Raw genomic sequence first — 21,095 nt, 5'->3', positions numbered from 1 at the left:
TCAAACCTCTCCATTCTGAAGGAAATCAGCCCTGAGTGCTCACTGGGAGGACAGATCCTGAAGCTGAGGCTCCAATACTTTGGCCACCTCATGAGAAGAGAAGACTCCCTGGAAAAGACCCTGATGTTGGGAAAGATGGAGGGCACAAGGAGAAGGGGACGACAGAGGACGAGATGGTGGGACAGTGTTCTCGAAGCTACCAGCATGAGTCTGACCAAACTGCAGGAGGCAGTGGAAGACAGGAGTGCCTGGCGTGCTCTGGTCCATGGGGTCACAAAGAGGCGGACACAACTAAACGACTAAACAACAACATGTTTGATCTTGATTGGGGTCAGACAGAACTTTGGTCCATAAAGGCCAGTATTCTCTACTCTGACTGGCAGTAGCGGCCTTTCAAGGTCTCTGGCAGAGAGCGGCGGGCAGGGGCTTTCTCCCATCATCTGCTTGCCTCTAGGTTGGTGTTATGGATTCAGACTTTCAGTTGGAACCTAGGATCTTCTGCATGCCAAGCCACTGCTACCGGAGCTTTTCCATTCACCTGGCACGCCTTAGCCCTTGAACCCTCATATAGAAGAATAATAGGAGTGCCTGGCGTGCTCTGGTCCATGGGGTCACAAAGAGTCGGACACGACTAAACGACTAAGCAGCAACAACATACTACATTTTTAAAGATTTTCCTTGAGACAGTCTTTAAACCTCTTTTGTTGACTACCAGCATTACGCTTTCCATTTTTAAGTTCGGAATACAGTAGTTGCTTTGGAAGACGATCATCAGGCATCCACACATGACCAGTCCAACGAAGTTGATGTTAAGAATCATTGCTTCAACACTGGTGAACTTTGCTTCTTCCAGTACACTGGTATTAGTTCGCCTGTCTTCCCAAGTGATGTGTAATATATTTTGGAGACATTGTTGATGGAATCTTTCGAGGAGTTGGAGATGGCGTTTATAAGTGGTCCATGCTTCACAAGCACCCATCTAGCCCAGCCTCCTGTTTGCACAGTGGCCAACCTGATGCCCCCAGTGGGAAGCCCCCAAGCAGGTTCTGAGCATAAGAGCAACTCTCCCCACGCCTTGTGATTCCTCAGAGACAGACTGTGATAGCGGTGGGAGAAGCTAGCCTTATGCTGCCGGAAACAACAGCAAAACTTGAAAGCCTCGTTATCACCTTGATCCAGAGGAAGGAAGGTTCATAAATCACCCTGGTGCTGTGGTAGATTACATCATGGCCCTTCTCTGAAAAGAAGCCCTCTATCCTCGTGTTCCACCTCCAAAACAGCACTGTTTTTATTTTTCAGTTCCAGTGAATTCTTTCTTCTGAAGTGTCTCCTCCCCCCCCCAACCGAATCTAGGTGCAGCACTGGGGTAGTACCTGTGTGAAGACCCTGTTTTTCTGCAACCAGCTGGAAGTGGGGTTAAAAACGGTGGTTCCACACTATCATTTATTTCATGACTTACATCCTAAATACTCCTTTTCCCCTGTCCCCCCTCCCCTGCTGAGCATTGATTTGCCAGTTCCTGTTTCCTGAAGAAGGAGAGTGGTATTTAATTTCTGGCTTCCAGAGCAATGATTGTTTTAAAAATATGTGAAAAGTAGCAAATAATAATAGTAATATAAAAATGGCAGTGTGAGCTGGAAATCAGTAAACATGCACATCGGGACACGAGCAGATTAAGAGGCAATGGCTCTACCCAGCCAGTATCAGAAAGGCTGGAGCTGCAATTGTGTACTAAATATCACCATAAAATCAGGAGGGTAGCAATGAAATCTCACCACAGATTTAAAAAGAAAAAGATGGCGTAATAACAGAAAATGGGAAACGTAACAGGTTATCAGTGCTGTTAGATCAATATATCCCATAGCTGTCAAGTGTACCTTATTTGAAGGGACAGTCCCTTATTCCAGCGCCATATCCCACTGCTGTCCCTTATTGATGGATGTCCCTTAAATGATGTCCCTTAAATTTCAAAGGAAGCAGCTCCTCTCCCTCCCTCCCTGACGGCCAGTGAGGCTCCAACTGTGTTGCTTGGCAGTGTTGCTCACCTAAGAAGAAGTCTAAGAACGACTGGGGGGTGGAGCTTGCATGCCTTGTGTGTGGCTAGTTAATGCAAGCTGAGGGGGGTTTTGAATGCTGGACGCCATTTTGTTGCACGTGCTGCTGCAAACTTTGCAGTGCAAAGCCAGGCCAGGGAGCCATCTTAAGTTGAGGCTGCATAGGCCTTGTGGTGCATGTGATTCAGATTCTATTCAGTTGACCCTCTGGTTACAAAGTTGGTTGGACAGTGTTCTCGAAGCTACCAGCATGAGTTTGACCAGACTGCAGGAGAACAGGAAGACTGGAGTGCCTGGAACAGGTGAGGCTGCAGGTCCCTTATTTTCAAGGCTGCTGGTCCCTTATTTTCAAATCTGTAAGTTGACAGCTATGATATATCCTATCACACACACACACACACACACACACACACACACACACACAAAATAACCTTGAGTGCACAGGATGGAAATCCCAAACAAAATAGGCTACTGTGAAAGCAACTTCCTTACATGGTATCATTTTGCTGCTTATACGGTAGAGAATAGCATGGTGTAGTGGTTAGTGTTTCAGAGATCCAGTGTCGTATAGTGGTTAGAGCAGGGGTCTGCAACCTTTAAGACAAAAAGAGCCACTTGGACCCGTTTCCGAAGAAAAAACAACCTGGGAGCCGCAAAACCATTGCGACATTTAAAGTATGCGCGCCGCTGCCCTCCGATCTGACAGCGGGCGGGAGGGTGACGTCGGGACGGTGCGTGACTAACGCATGCACTGCCCCCATGCGACGTCACAGCCAGTACAGCGCCCGCCACAGTGGGGAGTGTCGGGGCGCACAATGCGCCTCCTCCCCTCGCTAGTATCCGCCCCGGAGCCGTGACAAAGGTGTAAAAGAGCCACATGCGGCTCCGGAGCCGCGGGTTGCAGACCCCTGGGTTAGAGCATCACACCACGAAATTGTCACTGCCTTTCTCAGCCTAACAGGGTTGTTGTGGCGATTAATCAAGGCTGGGGAGAACCCATGTTTGGAGAGAACCTGGAGAAAAACATGGGTCTATAAATGCAAGCACATAAAAGCAAGCTAGCTTCAGGACTGCTGCATCTGTAACGTGTTTAGTGACACCTGCTTGTCTTTCATTGCTGCCCCCCACAATCTGCCTCATTTATGTGCCTTATGGGGTGGCTTCCCCCCATTTCTGAGCCCTTTTGAGGAACTCCACAAAGTACACCCCTCCAGCATGGGAAATATGGTCTATTTCATTCCTGCCCTTCAAGGATTTGCACTGCTGGTGAACCTGCACAGCCCACACCTCCCACTGGTCGGAATGAACTAGCTCGGTCAAACAGAAGTTCATGGAATGAGTTCAAAATACCTCTGAAACACTTAAAAGTGGTTTCCACAATTGCTGAGCAAACTGAACCCAACTTAAGCTCATTATGGGGTAGAATGTTGAACGCTTTGTAGTTCGTTCTTTCTTAAATTAAAAAAGCCACCCTCTTTAGACTTTGAAGCTTAAACATAACAACTGTTGGGGGAAAGAAATTAAAACCACACATTTGTGTGTGTGTTGTTTCTTAGTCTTCTTAAAGTATATTTTATACTTCAGCACATCAGCTTGTAACATTCTGACTTATCTTTTTGCTTATGATAATTTGAACTTGAACTGTGAACTGAAGTAAGTTTGTTTTGCAAAGGGACAAAGGTGAAACTGGATTTAATTGCTGGACTTGAACTCATTTCGTTTTTCAAATGGACTTTCCAAGCACCCTGCTGCCTCACCCCCCCCCCCAACTTAGTAAGCAGTACTGTGTCTCTGCCCCACTGGAAGAGCTGATCCTGACCCATGGCACCTATGCAAATGAAACCAGTTGCTTGTTGTTGTCGTAGACGGCTAGATGTCAGGGACTTTGAAAGCCAATCTACTGCAAATGACCAAGCGATTGTTCCATAATCCCAATGTACTTTCTGTCCATCCTTGGATTTGAGGAAGGCAAATGTGGGAAACCTTTGCCCCCTCCCCAATGTTGCTGAACTACAACTCCCATCAGTCCTGTGCATGTTTGCTGTGGCTGATGGAAGTTAATAGTTTGGCAACATCTAGAGAGCCAAAGGTTCGCCCCCACCTGGTTTGAAAGGGTCGATTCAGCTTTTCTAGCTGGGAACAGACAAGCCACCTAAGGAAACGCACACACGGAAGATGGACACAAATTCATAATATTTATATATATATATATATATTTATATATTTTCAATCAAAACACAATTTAAATATGCTTCTTAAGTACATGAATACTTGGGCATGAGACAGTAAGGTGGTGGTACACAGTACCAAAAAACATATGCACAGCTTTTTGCTTCTGGCAGACTGACAGGAGTGCCTTGCTAGATCAGATATTGCAACAGGAGGACGACGCCTGCTTCATCCATCAAGACTTTCAAAACGCTGGAGACAAATCGAGGGGGGGGGTCCTCCTACAGGGGATTTGGGTTGTGTGTGTGTGTTTTTTTTAATTGTTTCTTTTGCAGAGAGTCTTCAGAAAACAAAAGCAAAATGGAATTGAAAAGCAAACAAACTCTCCAAACAGAAAACATTTCAATCGGAGTGAAGACCTAAAGGAAAATACGCACAGACACACAGACACACGGAGTGGACCAATTCCTGAGTACTCTGAATACTCTGGGGAAACTAGTCGCCTGCTGCAGGAATAATGGAAGCGTCCCTCCAGGTTGCATGAAGATCGCTTCTTGTCCCCCTAAAGGATTGCAAGAAAATATAAGGACAAAGGCCTGCTGACTCAGAACTGGCAATTAAAAAAAAAAAGACTAGGAAACAGAAAACATTTTTAGTTCAACAGGAGCATTTGCAAAGCTTTAAAACAAAAAAGAGGGCACCCAGGACACAGAGATCATTCTTTCCTCCTTGCATTTCAGTCCTTGGCAGAACATGCCCATTACAGGACAAGATGGGCAGGTGTGGAGCTCTGCCTTCTCAGGAGCAAGGAATGGGCTTGGCTGACTTAAGGGCCAAAGTGACAATGGAGAATTGGAAGTCGCTTGCAATCAACGCCCGCTCCCTGTCACTATTTTTTCCAGGACCGAGACAAATGTGACAGAAGAGGTTCAGCTGCTACCGTATTCAGAACGCTTCAAGTAAAAAGAAAGAAAGAAAACTCAAAATGGCTCCAGGATTCTTAAAATACCGTTCGCCGCCAATAGCTCAGCCCTCTCTGGCGGGTTAAGGTGCCCTGTGCCTTTCTGATTGCAGATTTTTCTCTAAAAAAAAAAATAAAGCACAGCTAGGAGCCTTCAGAGGAGGAAGAGAAGTGGAAATCTACCCTCCAGTCCTTACGATGTGAACTGTGCTCCAGTTCCAAGCCATTTGGAGGAGGAATCCTTCGCAGAGGGAGCTGGCAAACCTTTTGCCAGAAACGTGTCTCTTTGACGGGGAATTTAGGGCGTATGTGCAGGAGAGAAGCAAACCGATTTGCGCTCAATGCAAGGAAGTCTTAGGCCCTCCTTCCCCCCAAAATCTCCTGAAAAAGTTTGTTTTGAAAGGAGGACACACATCAGTCTACAGTGCTTGGTTTCCTGCTGACTCTGTTTCAAAGGAGAAATCAGCCAACAGAGTTTTCATTTCCCCTGGGGTGGAGAGAGAAGGAACAGAATCCACTTGTATCTTCAGAGGCAGAAAAACTCAATGTCCCCTTGTTTGGAAATGCTGAAGATCATAGCTGCGGGTGTGAGGAGAGAAAGAGAGAGAAAATGTTGGTTTGATAGTACAGTGCTTGGTGGAAAAGACACTGGGGCAAGCAGACAGAAGTCTCATGGTTTGCCTCAAACAATGGTTGCTTGGAGCAGGGGTGAGGGCCCCAGATGTTGTTGGGACTTTCGCTCCCAGCAGCAATAATAATAATAATAATAATAATAATAATAATAATAATATATTTATACCCCACACATCTGGCTGGGTTTCCCCAGCCACATTGGGAGGCTACCAACAGAATATTAAAAACACGATAAAACAAGACATTAAAAACTTCCCTAAACAGGGCTGCCTTCAGATGTCTTCTAAAAGTCAGATAGTTGTTTATTTCCTTGACATCTGATGGGAGGGTGCTCCACAGAGTGGGTGCCACCACTGGGAAGGCCCTCTGCCCGGTTCCCTGTAACCTCACTTCTAACAGTGAGGGAACCGCCAGAAGGCCCTCGGAGCTGGACCTCAGTGTCTGGGCTGAACGATGGGGGTGGAGACGCTCCTTCAGGTATACTGGACCAAGGCCATTTAGGGCTTGAAAGATCAGCACCAACACTTTGAATTGTGCTCGGAAACGTACTGGGAGCCAATTTAAGTCTTTCAGAACTGGTGTTATGCCCAATGCTCAAGGATTATGGGAGTTGGAGTCCAGCAACATTCCAGAGGGTCCACAGACTTCCCCCATCCCTGGCCTAGCAGGAGGCAACTCTTGTGTCCTTAAGGGGATTTGCAGGGAATTAAAATAGCGGCTAGATCTGGTATGGGGAACCTGCAGCCTTTCCCAGGCATGCTGGCTGGGGCTGGGAGTTCAAATCTGCAGGATGCTGCCTTCACGAAGGCACAGCCATAAAGAGCATGCAACCAGGGGAACACCCCCTTGTTACCTTTGTAATTTTTTCTACAGCTGGGTCAGGTTGTGCCTGGTGCATGACATCATTGACAATCATCTTTGCGATCCTCCAGGCCATCTCCTCTTGAGCCTGAAAAGCGGAAAAGCAGGCAACGCTTGGGCTTAGGAAATACGCAACCCCAAAATGGCGGGGTGGAGAAGAAACCTAACACACCCACGCCGCCGTTATTGGCTGCCAACTACTACTACCTAGGACAGCTGCAGTCTTTTTTCCTCCCACCAAACAGCCAAGAGAATCCCAAGTATTCCAAATTTTGCAAGGGGAGATTGTAACTTTCACAGAAGCAACCCAATTATTGATACTTTTTGTTGGTGTTCAGAATTCCTGCCCCCAGCACAGAGCACCCGCTTCCCTCCGATATATTCCTTGAAGCCAGCTAAAAACAGAGAGAGACGCACAGATAGACAAGACATCCACAGACTTGAGATTTCTTCTGCGGCGTCTTAGCAAGAGGCTAGGAGATCTGAGGGGGCCTTACCTCATCTGTATTTCCTTGCACCCATTTCTTCATTGCTTGTGAAAACATGGACCCTGGGTCGGGGGAATGAGAGACAGAAAGGTGATAGCAGCAGGAAACAGGTGTTATTCTCATAATAAAATGACACTCTGGCAATTTTCTCTACCTAGGAATAGCCACAAATAATAAGGGTGTAAGAGCAACTCTGCTGAATCAGACCATCAGCCCTGCCTATTTGTGTATTCAGTTTAGGACTCTCTTCCCATGAAACACCCCAAAACGATTAGCAGCATGAACAGTTAAAACACATATGTCTGTCTAAGTTCAGCGTTCAAATGTATTATGAAGGCAAACAGGCATCATAACTGAAGTTTGATTTTATAGTTTTAACTGATTTTTATTTTTTTGTATTGCACTTTTGTAAACAGCTTATACAGACCACTGAGGTAAAGGTAAAGGGACCCCTGAACATTAGGTCCAGTCGTGACCGACTCTGGGGTTGCGGCGCTCATCTCGCTTTACTGGCCGAGGGAGCTGGCATACAGCTTCCGGGTCATGTGGCCAGCATGACTGAGCCGCTTCTGGCAAACCAGAGCAGCGCACGGAAACGCCATTTACCTTCCCGCCAGAGCGGTACCTATTTATCTACTTGCACTTTTGTGCTTTCGAACTGTTAGGTTGGCAGGAGCAGGGACAGCTCACCTCGTTGCAGGGATTCGAACCACCGCCCTTCTGATCGGCAAGTCCTAGGCTCTGGGGTTTAACCCACAGTGCCACCCGTGTCCCTCACAGACCACTGAGGTTAGTGGTATATAAATTGTTCCAATAATATATACTGATGAAAGGCAGGTTATACTTTATTTGCTTTTTTTAAAATCTTCATCGGCGGGGCTGCTCCAAAGAGCTGCTTCGAAAAGTGTTGAAGTTGTTTTGGCACCATCTCTTCAAAAGATTTCAGGAGAAGACAATTTACCTTTCGACTTCTTGACGTCGGGCTCCGGCTCGGACTCCCGGATGAACTGTCCCAGGTCGCTCACTCGCCCAAACGTCATTTTTCTGCAGCAGGAGTTGGCGGATGGAAAAAGAGAGAGAGAGAGAGAGAAAGACCGGAGTCATGAGCTGTGGGGAGGAAGAGCCAGTCACAGCACAAGAGACCACCCTCCCGCCGCATTGCCCATGATTTCACCTCAGGATTTGAAACACCTGAACAGGAGTGGGATCAGTGAAATCTCAGGGGCACTTCCCACAATGTTATTAACTCAGCAGTGATTTACAATTCTGGCTATGGAAAAGCTTTTTCTTTCTTTCTTTCTTTGGTTTTGCAAAATGAGTAACATCGCTATTTATATTTTACAAACCAGAATAAACTATAAAAGAAAATAAAACGGCCTCCCCAACTTTCTAATGCAGAAAGCCATTGTTGAAATATTCACGTCGTATAGGTTAGTATATTCATGCCTAGATGCTTGAGATGTCATGTGTCTTAAGAAGTCCGTGTGAAAAGCTTCCTTTTTAAGATGCCGACTCTGTTCTGGAGAATCCCTTCTCACTCTCTCTCACTCCCATATAACTGGTGTTTCTGCTGCCCACCCACTTTTCATCCACTCAATAGTGCCATCTTTGATGTCTGCAGCACTGCGAGGTCCGCACCTCACATCTCCAACCCACTCCACAGGGATTTCTGCACCCTATTTCTTTGTACCACCCTAGACCCCTTCATTCCCCCCCCCTTTTCTGGTTGTGCGTCTTCTTTAGATTTCTTGTCCTTGCACTCACTCATTAGTGTGGAGCTCTATAGGAAAAGTACACAAGGCTTTTGCTCTCCCAGCAACACACACACACACACACACACACACAGCCTCAAAAACTGGTGGTAACATCCAACACTTTTGCATCCAGGAGTGGAGGAGGAAGAAGAAGAAGAAGAAGAAGAAGAAGAAGAAGAAGAAGAAGAAGAAGAAGAGTAGTTTGGATTTGATATCCCGCTTTATCACTACCCGAAGGAGTCTCAAAGCGGCTCACATTCTCCTTTCCCTTCCTCCCCCACAACAAACACTCTGTGAGGTGAGTGGGGCTGAGAGACTTCGGAGAAGTGTGACTGGCCCAAGGTCACCCAGCAGCTGCAGGTGGAGGAGCAGAGACGCGAACCCGGTTCCCCAGATTACGAGTCTACCACTCTTAACCGCTACATCACACTGGCTCTCAAGAAAAATGAAGTCTTCAAGAAAAGTTGAAGTCTTCAAGAAAAATGAAGACTGCTTGCATTGCCCAAATCCCCCCCCTCCTTTTCATGAGTGATGGGCTCAGGCAGGTCTCAAATACTGTCACAAAGAAGGGAACAGGTTCGGGGTATTGTCTTGCCTCGGTAATGGATTGGAGGACAGCCAATAAACTGAAGCTCAGTCCAGATAAGACTGAGGGGACTGCTAGTGGGTTGGATCAGAGGTTCCCTCCTTTTTTCCTGATGGGGTTACACTCCCTCTGGAGGCGCGGGTGTGCAGCTTGGTATTCCTGTATCAACTGGTGGAGCTTGAGGGTCAGGTGAGCTCAGTGGCAAGGAATGCCTTCCACCAGCGAGTGGCCCAGCTGGGCAGGGATAGCCTAAGCCTGCTGTCTATGCTCTGGTAACCTCTAGGTTAGATTACAGCTACAAAGTCAGCTCTAGGGAAAGAATCTGGAGTTTTTTGGAACCGCTTGGGGGAAGCTGCTTTCATCACTGAAGGCCAAAGTCCGAAAATGGCTGGGAATTGCAGCATACTCCCGTTTCCCCACCCTCTGCTTCCTCGCAGCAAGAGCTCCGAAGGGATCTTACCCAGCGTACGTCCGTTGATACAGAGACTCCGGGTCCAGGCTGGCAGCATCGACAATTATTGCTTCGTCAAAGTTTTTCAGGATTTTTATATTCGCCTTTTTGAGGCCGGGCTGAAACAGAATTCCCAGGGATGATTAACTGACTCAGGGAGGAAGAGGAGAAGACGGTGGGGGTGGGAAGCAAGACAAGAGCTGATGCTTTAAGAACAGGGGCAGGGAGGAGAAAAATCCAGATGGGCCATGGACCCTACAGTCCATGATGGCTGCCCATGCCTGGAAGAAAACCCAAAGATGCAAAGGGAGGTACACATGGCAGCAACATCCTTTTTTGTGAAGGCAGCCGCTAAGGTGTGGAACTCCATCCCTGCACCTTGTTGCCAAATGATGCCCACAAAGGGCTTCCGAGAATTACAAAAGTGCTTCGCAAATTAACAAGCTCAGTGGTACCTTAGTTCTCAAACACCTTGGTACTCAATTTGGAACCCAAACACTGCAAACCTGGAAGTAAGTGTTCCGGTTTGCGGACTTTTTCGGAAGCCGAACGTGCTCCACTTTGAGTGTTACGCTGAGGTCTGTCTGTTTTTGCTATTTATTTTGCGTTTTGTTTTATCGATTCTTTTTTGTTTTGTTTTTGTGACTGTGTGCAACCCAGTTCAGCTACTGATTGATTGATTGTGTGACTGCAGTACATTGCTTATTGCTTTCATTTTATGGATCAATGGTCTCGTGAGATAATAAAATTCATGCTAAATTGCTATTTTAGGGGTTGTTTTTAACAGTCTGGAACGGATTAATCCATTTTGCATTAGCGCGCCTTGGTTCTGGAACGCTTTGGTTTTGGAACGGACTTCCAGAAAGGATAAAGTTTGAGAACCAAGGTACCACTGTAACGGCAGCTGTACTTTCTGCCACCCTCACCATCCCCTCGCTCAAGCAGCCCATTCTCTCTCTTGGCCTTTGCTAAGGATGGGGGTCAGGGAAGCAGGCTTCCAAGTGAGAGCTGGTCAGATCCCAAGGAGGCGGGAGTTGGTTGTTTGTTTGGAGAGCGAGCGAGCGAGAAGCAGGCCACTCACCTGGGAGGAAGAAGCTGTGCCGTCCAGGGAGCCCATGTGGGAGTCGTGGTCAGGAGGGCCGCCGTGGCCGTGAACAGTCGGGGCGATGCAGCCGCTGGCAAACTCGTCTCCGCGGACCGAATGGATGAGGTCGTTCAAGTATTTGTAGTAAAGGTTGCTGGAGAGGAAGCTGGGGAGGAAAACCTGGAGGAGAGGGAAGACACCCCAGGGCACATTTAGAACCGGGAGGATTCAGCTCAGGGGGAGAGTGCCTGGCTCTGCAGGCAGAAGGTGTCAGGATCAACCCCCAGCATCATCCAGGGAAGAAAAGGATCAGGGAACAGCAGATGGGAAAGGCACCTGTCTGCCTGAGAACCAGAAGATCTGCTGCCAGGCAGAGCAAAAGAACCTGGGCTTCCGATGCTCCTATTTAAAACCAGACCTTTATTCAGAACAATGAGGGCTGTAATCTTGCTGTATTTTTAGAGGAAAGGCCTTAGCTCGGCGATACAGCACCCGCTTTGCTGCAGTTTCAGGCCCGGCTTGCCAGATGAACATGGCTGTTTTAAAATCAATGCCCAGTTTCAGAGATTTTCCTCCAACCGGAAGAGTCCGCGACCAGAAGGAGGAGGAGTATCAGGAAGATAAATTTAATTATTATTTAGTTAAATTTGCTAAGTTAAACTAACTGAAAACAGCTTGCAGATACTTAATGGGCTTAGGATTTTATTTATGTTAAGTGATGAATTAATATGTTTAATTCCATAAGGTGAAGATCTAAGGATGTTAATGTTTAAGTTAAATTTCATAAAAATTGGGATTTGGAAAGCCGTTAAAAGGACATGCAATGAAATTCAACCAAGGGGAAGCGAGGAAGTCACTTAACGAAGTTAATAACTGTAATTTTCAATAAGGCTATGATTTTTGTTTGTTTGTTTTGTGTGTTTGTTTGTTTATAATATTGTGAAAACTAATAAAATTTTTGAGAGATATTCCTCCAAAAGATTAAAAAAGAGGGGGAGGGAGGGCGAGAGTCAGTTCCTCACCTTCTCCATGGTGGTCCAGGCTTGCCGCAACGGAGTGGTGAAACAGTTGGGGAGCGGTCCTCCTTCCCTGCAAATGTTGGATTCTATTTCCAGTCTCACGGGGTCATCGAAACCTAGAGGATGAGTGGCTTGGAGGGAGAAGTACCTGGAGCCACAGAGGAGGACGAGGCAGAAAAGAACAAGAGAGGGGGAAAACAACAATGCTGAGTAGGGCTGGATATCACCAACATGATATATCAATAATCACAATATTTGAAATAAGGAAGGAACTGTACAGTTTCATCCTTACTTCAGACACTGTGGTAGATTGCAATGTTTAGCTGGTGATATTGTGAGGTTTTGCTGCTGATAATGTCGCAGTGTTTAGCTGGTGTCACCTAGCCTTTACACGCAATGTGATTTGTGATATATTGCCAGCTCAAATATTATGAAACAATTATCACAATGTGAACTTCAAACCGGTTTTGGACAATATATTGATATATCGTCGCCCAGCCCTAATGCCGAGGAGATTAAGTTTCAAAAAAGTCCGACTCCACGGGTCCCACACCTCTGACCCAATTGTAAAGTCCCTCTTTCACACCCAGGCAGAAGCAAAAAGCCCAATTTGCTAGCTGCTCAATTGCAGCTCAGCAGCTGCCCCTCTCTTTCTCAAAAAAGGCCAGCTCTTGTTTCTGTTCCCTGAAGTGGAAGCCAGGGGAGTTAATTAAGCGCTCTCTCCCCAATCTCACCAACTCCATCCTGATGGAATGCTGTCAAGTTTCCCCTTCCTGCCCCAGCAGTCACCATGAAGACTAGAGACTTGGAAACATTTTAAGCTTTGAGATTCTCTGGGTCCTGCCTTGCTGTGCCCAAAATATTTAATCTCTGCAGTCAGTTAAGGTGAAGGACTGAGGGTCTGATGTTTGCTGGGTTAGAAATTGTCTTGGTCAAGAGAAGAAAGCCAAGAAGGATGGCGAATTTCCAGGCATGGGACTCACTTGTCATACAAGATCATGGCGTCGTTCTGGGCCTCCTGTCCGTCGTACTGGCCCTCTTTGGCGGCCAGCTGAGACTGGAAGTTATCCGCCGCCAGCCAGAACTGCAAGATGTTAACGGCATCTTCTTTCTCCATGAACTGGGAAACAAAAGTAAAGCAGTGAGCAGGGAGATTCTCCCAGTTTCTTCTAGGAGGTAGCTTGCTGCCGTAATCGTTTGAAAGATGTAGAAACAAGACTTAAGGAAGGGAGAGGGAACTTTTGTCAACCCAAGGGCCATTTTCAGTTCTGGGCAGCCTTTTGAGGGCCACTTGGTTGGGGTGGGTGGGGCCAGAAACACAAGGGAGTGGAGCAACAGACGTAGATTTTACCTTTGTGCAATTAGCTAGTTTCTACAGCCACCCACAAGGATGGAGGTGGCGCTGTGGGTTAAGCTTAGGGCTTGCCGATCGGAAGGTCGGCAGTTCGAATCCCCGCAACGGGGTGAGCTCCCGTTGCTCGGTCCCTGCTCCTGCCAACCTAGCAGTTCAAAAGCACCTCAAAGTGCAAGTAGATAAATAGGTACTGCTCTGTTGGGAAGGTAAACAGCGTTTCCGTGCGCTGCTCTGGTTCGCCAGAAGCGGCTTAGTCATGCTGGCCACATGACCCGGAAGCTGTACGCCGGCTCCCTCGGCCAATAAAGCGAGATGAGCGCCGCAAGCCCAGAGTCCTCTGTGACTGGACCTAATGGTCAGGGGTCCCTTTACCTTTACAGCCACCCACACCCTCTCTCTCCTCTACATAGGGAAGAAAGAGGCATGTTAGAGTTCAAGGGCCCATTTCCAGCCAGGCAAAACTACTCCAGGAGGGTGAAAGGAAGGGCCATTGAAGGGGTGTGGCCTGGGAAAAGTTCCAAGGGCCAGAGAGAAAGGCCTTTGGGCCCCCTGGTCCTGAGGTTGCTCATCCCCGACTGAGAACTCGTTCAGGCTCCTGAAACAGGATTTGCACAACAGAACATCCTTCCGCTTGGCAGAACCAGCACAATCCTTCACCATGAAGGGTAGGAGAGATATTGTTTTAACGAAACAACCAAGGGGGACGTTCCACTGCGCCACCTTCAGAGCCAAAACCAAAGCAATGAAAACCCCAGGACTTGAACCCCAAGCCGACAACTGAGGAAACCTGCTTGGCAGTTCCAGGCGAGGGCGCAGGAGGGGTGGCAGAGCAGCACAAAAGGGTGCACAGTAGCAGCCTGGGCTGCAGAGAGAAGAGGCCTCTACTATAAATATACTTGACATCTCTCCAGGGCTTTTTGCAACACTACTTCTCGACTTCTTGCTTCAAAATAACCACGGCAGGTATTTAGCATCTAGGGGTGTTTTTGCACATTTCTTATGCCGAGTTGACAAGGACTCTATTTTGGAGGAGAATGCATAAAGGGAAAAAACAGAAGACTCACACTATCTGATGCAACCTTGCTGTACCTCCTGTTCCCACCGCCTCTGATGGCTGATGGGAGCTGGAGGTCCTATAGGACCCAGAGGGCCCCAGGGTGGGGATTGGGCATAGCGGAAAGGAAGGATTCAACGTTCCCAGCCCCACCGTGGCTTTTACAGGTGGCAAAGGCCCGATGAGTGCCCAAACAAGGCCTGAGGGCAGATGCCACGGCAGCCCACTCCCACACAGCGGCTGGGGAGGCAAATCCAGCCAAATTGCTCTAGGCCACAGCAATCAAGAGCGGCTCCTCTTATACTTGGCAGAAACAGGGGGCAGAGCTCTGGCCGAGAAGAAAAGGGAGAAGCCACCTCACCTCGGAGAAATAGAAGAGGGCAGATTCGCAGAAGAGGATGTCAGCCAGGTAGACAGTCCCACTGGTCAGCACCTCAATCTGGTATTTGCAGAAGTGGTGGCTCCGCAAGAATTCGCTAAAGTGCCTGTCCGAGGGGGAGGGGGACACGGGGGGGGGTCTCATTAGAAGCGGGGAGAAGGAAGAGGAAGAGACTCCAGCTCAGCCGTGTGCAAGGCACCAGGGAGCACAGGAAGCTGGCTGGGCAGGATCAAGGCTGAAGGGCTGGGACTGGAGCCCTGAGGGTCTGCAATACAGCCCCTCACTGAATTCCAAATCCCACAATTGGATCCAAAGGGGAGGCTGACAAGGGAGCTGAGTCAGTGCGGTGAGGAAGCCTTAAAAGCAGACCAAATGTTGGCTGAACCCCATCTCGAATCCCCAGGGAAGATTTGCTCTCTGGTCTGACCAACGAAGGGCTGCTGGGGGCTCCTTCAACCCCAGGACTGTCCGCCCCTCGCCAATTCTGCCCAGGGGCTTTTCCTTGGCTGCCCCCACCTGGGAAGAGCAGTCAGGTGCTCAGAATATAAAGCGCCCTACACTTATTATTATTATTTAAAAAATTGGGTCAACTTACTCTTGTTCCATGGCATTAAACACTATCGACTGTGCCAAGACGAAGCAGTTTGGGTCCACCTGTCCGTCTTCCCCACAAATCTTTGCTGTAAGGTCAGCAGATCACATATCAAAGTTAGTGGCACTGTATGCATTCTGCAGTACGGACAGACAGTGCAGAAATTTATTAGTTGTGCATATCTATGGCAGAAATATAGAAGTGGTTGGAATACTTTATCTATTATTTATTATTATTATTATTATTATTACTACTACTACTACTACTATTATTATTTTATATTATCCCACTGTTTCCCCAGAACCCAGGACTTGAGGCAGCTCAGAAAAATTAAAAACTAGCATGGATACAATACAGATCGCTAAAGCCACAGGAAGGATAATAGACTATACAGTAATTGACTACTGAACTATTAAGAATTAAACTGTAACGGAATGAGAATGACGTAAAAACCAATCTGTTAAAATATAGATGGTAAAAACAGAGAAGCCCCATTGAAAGCCCTTTCCTTAAAAACACTCACTTCTCCAAAGCCTATGGGAATAAAACAGTCTTCACTTGCCAACAGGACAACAAAGAAGGAGCGAGTCTGGCTTCTCTAGGGAGGGAGTTCCAAAGCCTGGGAGCAGCCACTGAAAAGGCCCTCTCCCGCATCCTCACCAAGCAGGTCTGTGAGGGTGGAGGGACTGAGAAAAGGGACTCCCCCAAAGCCCTTAGAGCCTGGGTGGGTTCATATGGGAGAATCTGGTCCTTCAGATAGCCTGGGCCCAAATCATAGTAAGGGTTGGACTATGGATTGCAGCCTCTCTCAGAGAAATCCCCGGGGTTTGTCTCTCGGGAGCATGAGACCACCGTTTCTGAGGAAGACACACATGCCTGTTCCTTACCCACTATATCGTTTCTCATCAGCTCTGTGATTGGTATGGGTTTAGCAGCATCGGGAGAGATATATTTGGTAAAAATTGTAACTGCATCCTGTTCTATACCTAAAAAGAAAGGGGGGGGGGGGAAACAAGAGTGAAGGCAGTGGCATGATAAACACAAGGCGTGACTGGGTAGCAGTTGGACCAGCAAGCTCCTTTCTCCCCTTAGAAATGGTTACTCAACATAGGAAGCTGCCTTGCACTGAGCCAGATCGCTGAGTTCATCTTCCTCAGTATGGTTTACACTGATTGGCAGCAGCAGCAGCTCTTCTCCAGGTTTTCAGGCATGGGCTCTTCCCCAGTCCTCACCTGGAGCCCTTACCTTACCTATTGGTCTTACTTCTTATTCTTTAAATGCAGGAACCTATGGCTCTCTAGGTATTACTTATTTACATCAGGTTGATCGGTGGTTTATTACAGATCAGGACCTTCTCGGTAGTGGCGCCTGCCCTGTGGAACACCCTCCCACCAGATGTCAAAGGAAAAAATTACAACCGGACTTTAGGAGCCCTGTTTAGGGAAGCTTTTAATACCTGAAGGACTATTGTATTTTAATATTTTGTTGGAAGCTGCCCAGAGTGGCTGGGGAAACCCAGCCAGATGGGCGGGGTATAAATAATAATTTATTATTATTATTATTATTATTATTATTATTATTATTATTATTATTATTGATTCAAAGCATTTATGCCCCCCACTGTTTAGTTAGAAAGGCTCCCAGAGCAGCTCCCAGGCCAATGAAAAATAATGCAGTCCCCAGCGTACAATCTTAAAAAGACCTGGCACAAAAGGAAAAGGGGGTGGGGAAGGAAGAGGAAAAAATCAAAGCAAGAACTCCTCAGCTTAGCAGCTTTCCTTCCATACAGCGTCACTATTATTTCCCAGCAGGACAGTGGCTAGGTATTTCTGCACCCTGAACAAGGTGTGTACAGATTCAGAAGATATACTGGCATTCACGGCCAGGAAGCACTTACTTTTCATGAGTTTTCCTGACAAGTCCTTTAGTGCAAAGGAGGGACTGTTTCTATTGGATACGGAGACTTTGGAAGGGTCTTGAGGTTCCTCCGGAGCAGGACAGTCCTCTGCTCCGGACCCCCCAAGCCCCAGACGGGCCTTGCCAACAGCAGCAGCAGCACCTTGGCAAAGCAGTAAACGGTTCTGAAGGCTCAGCGCCTGGCCGTTCAGTTCGGTGGCCGGCAGCCTGCCAGGCGAGGGCTGGGCCGGACCGCAGTCCTCCAGGCGCCTGCTGAGCAACTCGGAGGAAGACGATGGCGACGCTGCGTTCTCCAGCTGCTTGGAGGAAGGGGAGACCGGCTCAGCCAAGGAGCTGTGCTTGACGGTGTTCAGGCTGTGTGCTCTGATGCGGGACCACGTGGTGGAGTGGAAGCTCTCCGCCTCCAGCCAGAAGCGGACCAGGTGCTCCATGCGGCGCAGCTCCATGAACTGGATGAAGTAGGGGAGGCCGACGGCGTCCCGGAGGACTTGCTCAAGCGTCTTGGAAAGGCTGGATTTGGTCTCTTGAGCCTGATAATCCAGACAGGATCGGCCTAAAGGAGAGGCAGGCGGGGGGGGGGAATAGAAAAGAAAGATGCTTCTAGGTCAGAGGCTGGGTGTGGGGGGAAGACTTAAGGTCCATGAATAATCACAGTATAGAGGTCCCAGGCCCGAAGGAAGTCAGATTATCCTTCAGCAGGGCCAGGGCCTTCTCAGTGATGGCTCCGACCTGGTGGAATGCTCTGTCCCATGAGACCAGGGCCCTGCAGGATTTAACTTCCTTCCGCAGGGCCTGTAAGACAGAGCTATTCCACCTGGCTTTCAACTTGAACTTAGCCAGATCTTTTATTCCCCTTCCTTCCCTCCCTCTCCCCTTTTTATGAAGATTACCTGCTCTGGGATCCCACAGCTAATTCTCCCCTGGTCTCCTCGCTGGACCAAATAGGACTAACTTAGCCAGCTAGCCCTGGTGATCATCTAATGTTTATTGGCTGGATTTCCAGCCAATATTGATTTTTAAATTTAATGTTATTCACGATTTATACTGTATTTTATGCTGTTTTTTGTTGCATCAATTAAGTGTTTTAAATTTGTTGTTAGCTGCCCTGACCCTGGTTTTCTGAACCAGGAAGGGTGGGGTATTAAAAAAATGTATTATTATTTATTGTAATTTATTATCTACCCTTCATCCTAATGTCCCAGGGTGGGTGACAACATTAAAAGACAATATTGAAACAGTTTAAAACAACCTATAATCATAAAAGGAAGGTGGGTGCTAAGAATAAACACCTCACGTGTCATAAAAGGAGGCCCTCTGGCAGCTCCCTCCACAGCTTCAGAGGGTGATAGAACGACCAAGAGGACCCCCTCTGTTGATCTTGGCACCTGGCAGGGGCTGTAGGGAAGGTGGTGGTCTTTCAGGTGTTTGGGAGCCCAAGTCATTTGTATACAGTGGTGCCTCGCAAGACGAAAAGAATCCGTTCTGTGATTCTCTTCGTCTAGCGGTTTTTTCGTCTTGCGAAGCAAGCCCATTGACGGATTAGCGGATTAGCGCTATTAGCAGCTTTTAGCGGCTTATCTGCTGATCGGATCAGCTGATAAGCGGCTTAGAAAAAGGGGGGGGAGGAAAAAAAACCAGCAGGAACTCGCAAGACATTGTCGTCTTGCGAAGCAAGCCCATAGGAGATTCGTTTTGCGAAGCACCTCCAAAACGGAAAACTCTTTCGTCTAGCGAGTTTTCCGTCTTGCGAGGCATTCGTCTTGCGGGGCACCACTGTATCGGACCATCACTGTGCAGGGCTGCTTTACATCAAGTCTCACCACAACCTGCGGATGATTTGAACCACAACTTCCATTAGCCCCAGCCAGCACGGCTGCTGGGAGGGCACCATGTTGGCAAAGGCTGCTTTGCAGAGTTAAAGGGCAGCTCCTTGCAGTCTGCAACAGAGCCACCGGCCCCTGCTGCTTCTTGCTTACAAATAAAACCACTTCAGTCCGCCATGTGGTTTGTTTTTTTAGTTGACACACCGCCTGATGTAAAATGAGGAATTAGGGCTATCACTGCTAAATAACCAAAATGTGTACAATTAATCGGCTTAAGTGTCTTTTAATCAATTGACCAAACTGGCATCTGAGTAAAAACAGTAAGCAAAAAATACGTCCCCCTTTTTCTCTCTCTGTGCATGTGAGAGATAGGGAAAGGTCCCTTCTGAAATAGAGGCTGCCATTTGCAGATTTTGGAGGTATTTGTGGCAACACAGTATAATTTGTTTTTAAAGAATCTGTCCAATTAATTAATCAGGGCACCTTTTTTAAAAAAAAATCAACTGATTAATCTATTGATGCCAAGGTCACACCATTAAGGCATTTAAATTTAAATCTTCCTTAACTAAGTAATATTACAAAAACCTCCCTATAGGTTTCTTTTGCGACACAGAAGGGGAAGGCGAGATAAATCTGCAAGTGAATGGACCTTATACTCATCTTAAGGAGGAAAAGGCCACTGTTAAGATTTCCTTGCTCATCCCTGATGACTTTGAAAAAGAACCTAGACCAGCGCATCCTTAGCCCTTGGCAATTGCAGCCAAATCAACCACCTACAGCTGGAACGGCTGGAACTATACAACTCTTCCATCCCTGAGCATTGGGGCTGCGGCTGACTAGAGATGGCAGCCTGAGAACATGTGAAAAGCCACAGGTTCCCCATTCACACCAAGGAAAGGTGCCCCTGCTCTCCAGATCAATCAATCAATCCTTTATTAGGCATGGCAAACCACACATTATAAATCAAACACCATATACAGATTGTGGAAAATAGGAATTCAACATAACAATTTGCATAAATAAAACAGTATAACACTACCACATCACCGACCATTCAAGAACCACTAAATCTCTCTATAATGGCCCAGTCTTTCCACATGGACAGCACTCGGAAATTTAGCCACTATGAAAGTGATTTGCTCATTCCTGTCCGAGAGCAGGTCCTGAACCGCTGGAAGCATAGAACCGAGCCTATTAGATTGTAAGGCCTCTAACAATTGTCTTCTGGCATAGATGCCAAAATCACAAGAAAAGAAAATATGCTCCAACGTATCAGGTTCCTGCCTCCCACATTTGCAGACACACTCTGTTTCCGGGAGAGCTAAATATCTTCCTCTTACTATCATCGAGGGAAACATATTAAACCTGGATAGCATAAACAGTCTGCACAGTCCATGAGTCTTCAGATTTGTTATGTAACCCTTTTGAAAATCTCTTCCACCAAGGAAGAAGCCACGGCTTACCAAGGTCTCCAAAGTGCGCAGCTTCCATGTGGCTGGGCTGCTTTTTAAGGGCCGCTGTGCGGCTGCTCGAGGACTCCATGTTGGCAGAGATGGCGTTGATGGCCACATGGCTTGGTCCGGCGGCCTCCAGCAAGGCATGGTTGCGGGTGCTTCTCTGCGGGGAATGTACTGGCACTGCAGCTGGAAGAGGAAGGAAAAGGGGAGGAAAAGGAAGGCACTGGGTTGCTGGGGTTTTTTGGCCATGTACCCCACCAGAGGGACCCGGATGGCTCTGTGGGTTAAACCACGGAGCCTAGGACTTGCTGATAAGAAGGTTGGCGGTTCGAATCCCCGCGACGGGGTGAGCTCCCGTTGCTCGGTCCCTGCTCCTGCCAACCTAGCAGTTCGAAAGCATGTCAAAGTTCAAATAGATAAATAGGTACCACTCTGGTGGGAAGGTAAACAGTGTTTCCA

General features: G+C 47.6%; 1 protein-coding gene and 1 long non-coding RNA gene across 2 annotated transcripts in view; one reads left to right on the top strand and one right to left on the bottom strand.

The window, feature by feature from the left end:
- Window positions 1-4,248: 4,248 nt before the first annotated feature.
- Window positions 4,249-21,095, bottom strand: part of AKAP10 (A-kinase anchoring protein 10) — a 30,942-nt gene continuing 14,095 nt past the window's right edge. Inside the window, exons 3-15 of the mRNA XM_082201807.1 lie at window positions 20,643-20,822; window positions 17,337-17,909; window positions 16,327-16,425; window positions 15,443-15,527; window positions 14,830-14,953; window positions 13,044-13,180; window positions 12,064-12,208; window positions 11,039-11,221; window positions 9,967-10,076; window positions 8,128-8,210; window positions 7,176-7,228; window positions 6,671-6,766; window positions 4,249-5,763 (exon numbers count right to left, since the gene is read on the bottom strand). Coding sequence (XP_082057933.1) covers window positions 5,758-5,763; window positions 6,671-6,766; window positions 7,176-7,228; window positions 8,128-8,210; window positions 9,967-10,076; window positions 11,039-11,221; window positions 12,064-12,208; window positions 13,044-13,180; window positions 14,830-14,953; window positions 15,443-15,527; window positions 16,327-16,425; window positions 17,337-17,909; window positions 20,643-20,822 — 1,874 coding nt within the window. The 3' untranslated portion in view covers window positions 4,249-5,757. The remainder of the gene's footprint in view (window positions 5,764-6,670; window positions 6,767-7,175; window positions 7,229-8,127; window positions 8,211-9,966; window positions 10,077-11,038; window positions 11,222-12,063; window positions 12,209-13,043; window positions 13,181-14,829; window positions 14,954-15,442; window positions 15,528-16,326; window positions 16,426-17,336; window positions 17,910-20,642; window positions 20,823-21,095) is intronic.
- Window positions 7,235-8,017, top strand: LOC309520348. Its single transcript, XR_014214224.1, has 2 exons — window positions 7,235-7,600; window positions 7,956-8,017. It is a non-coding gene; the product is annotated as an uncharacterized lncRNA (long non-coding RNA).

This window comes from Podarcis vaucheri (assembly GCF_965113315.1).
Source record: "Podarcis vaucheri genome assembly, chromosome: 15".
NCBI classification, from domain to species: Eukaryota; Metazoa; Chordata; class Lepidosauria; order Squamata; family Lacertidae; genus Podarcis; species Podarcis vaucheri.
Note: the sequence above shows the minus strand (reverse complement) of the source record. Positions and strands in the feature narration are given on the sequence as shown.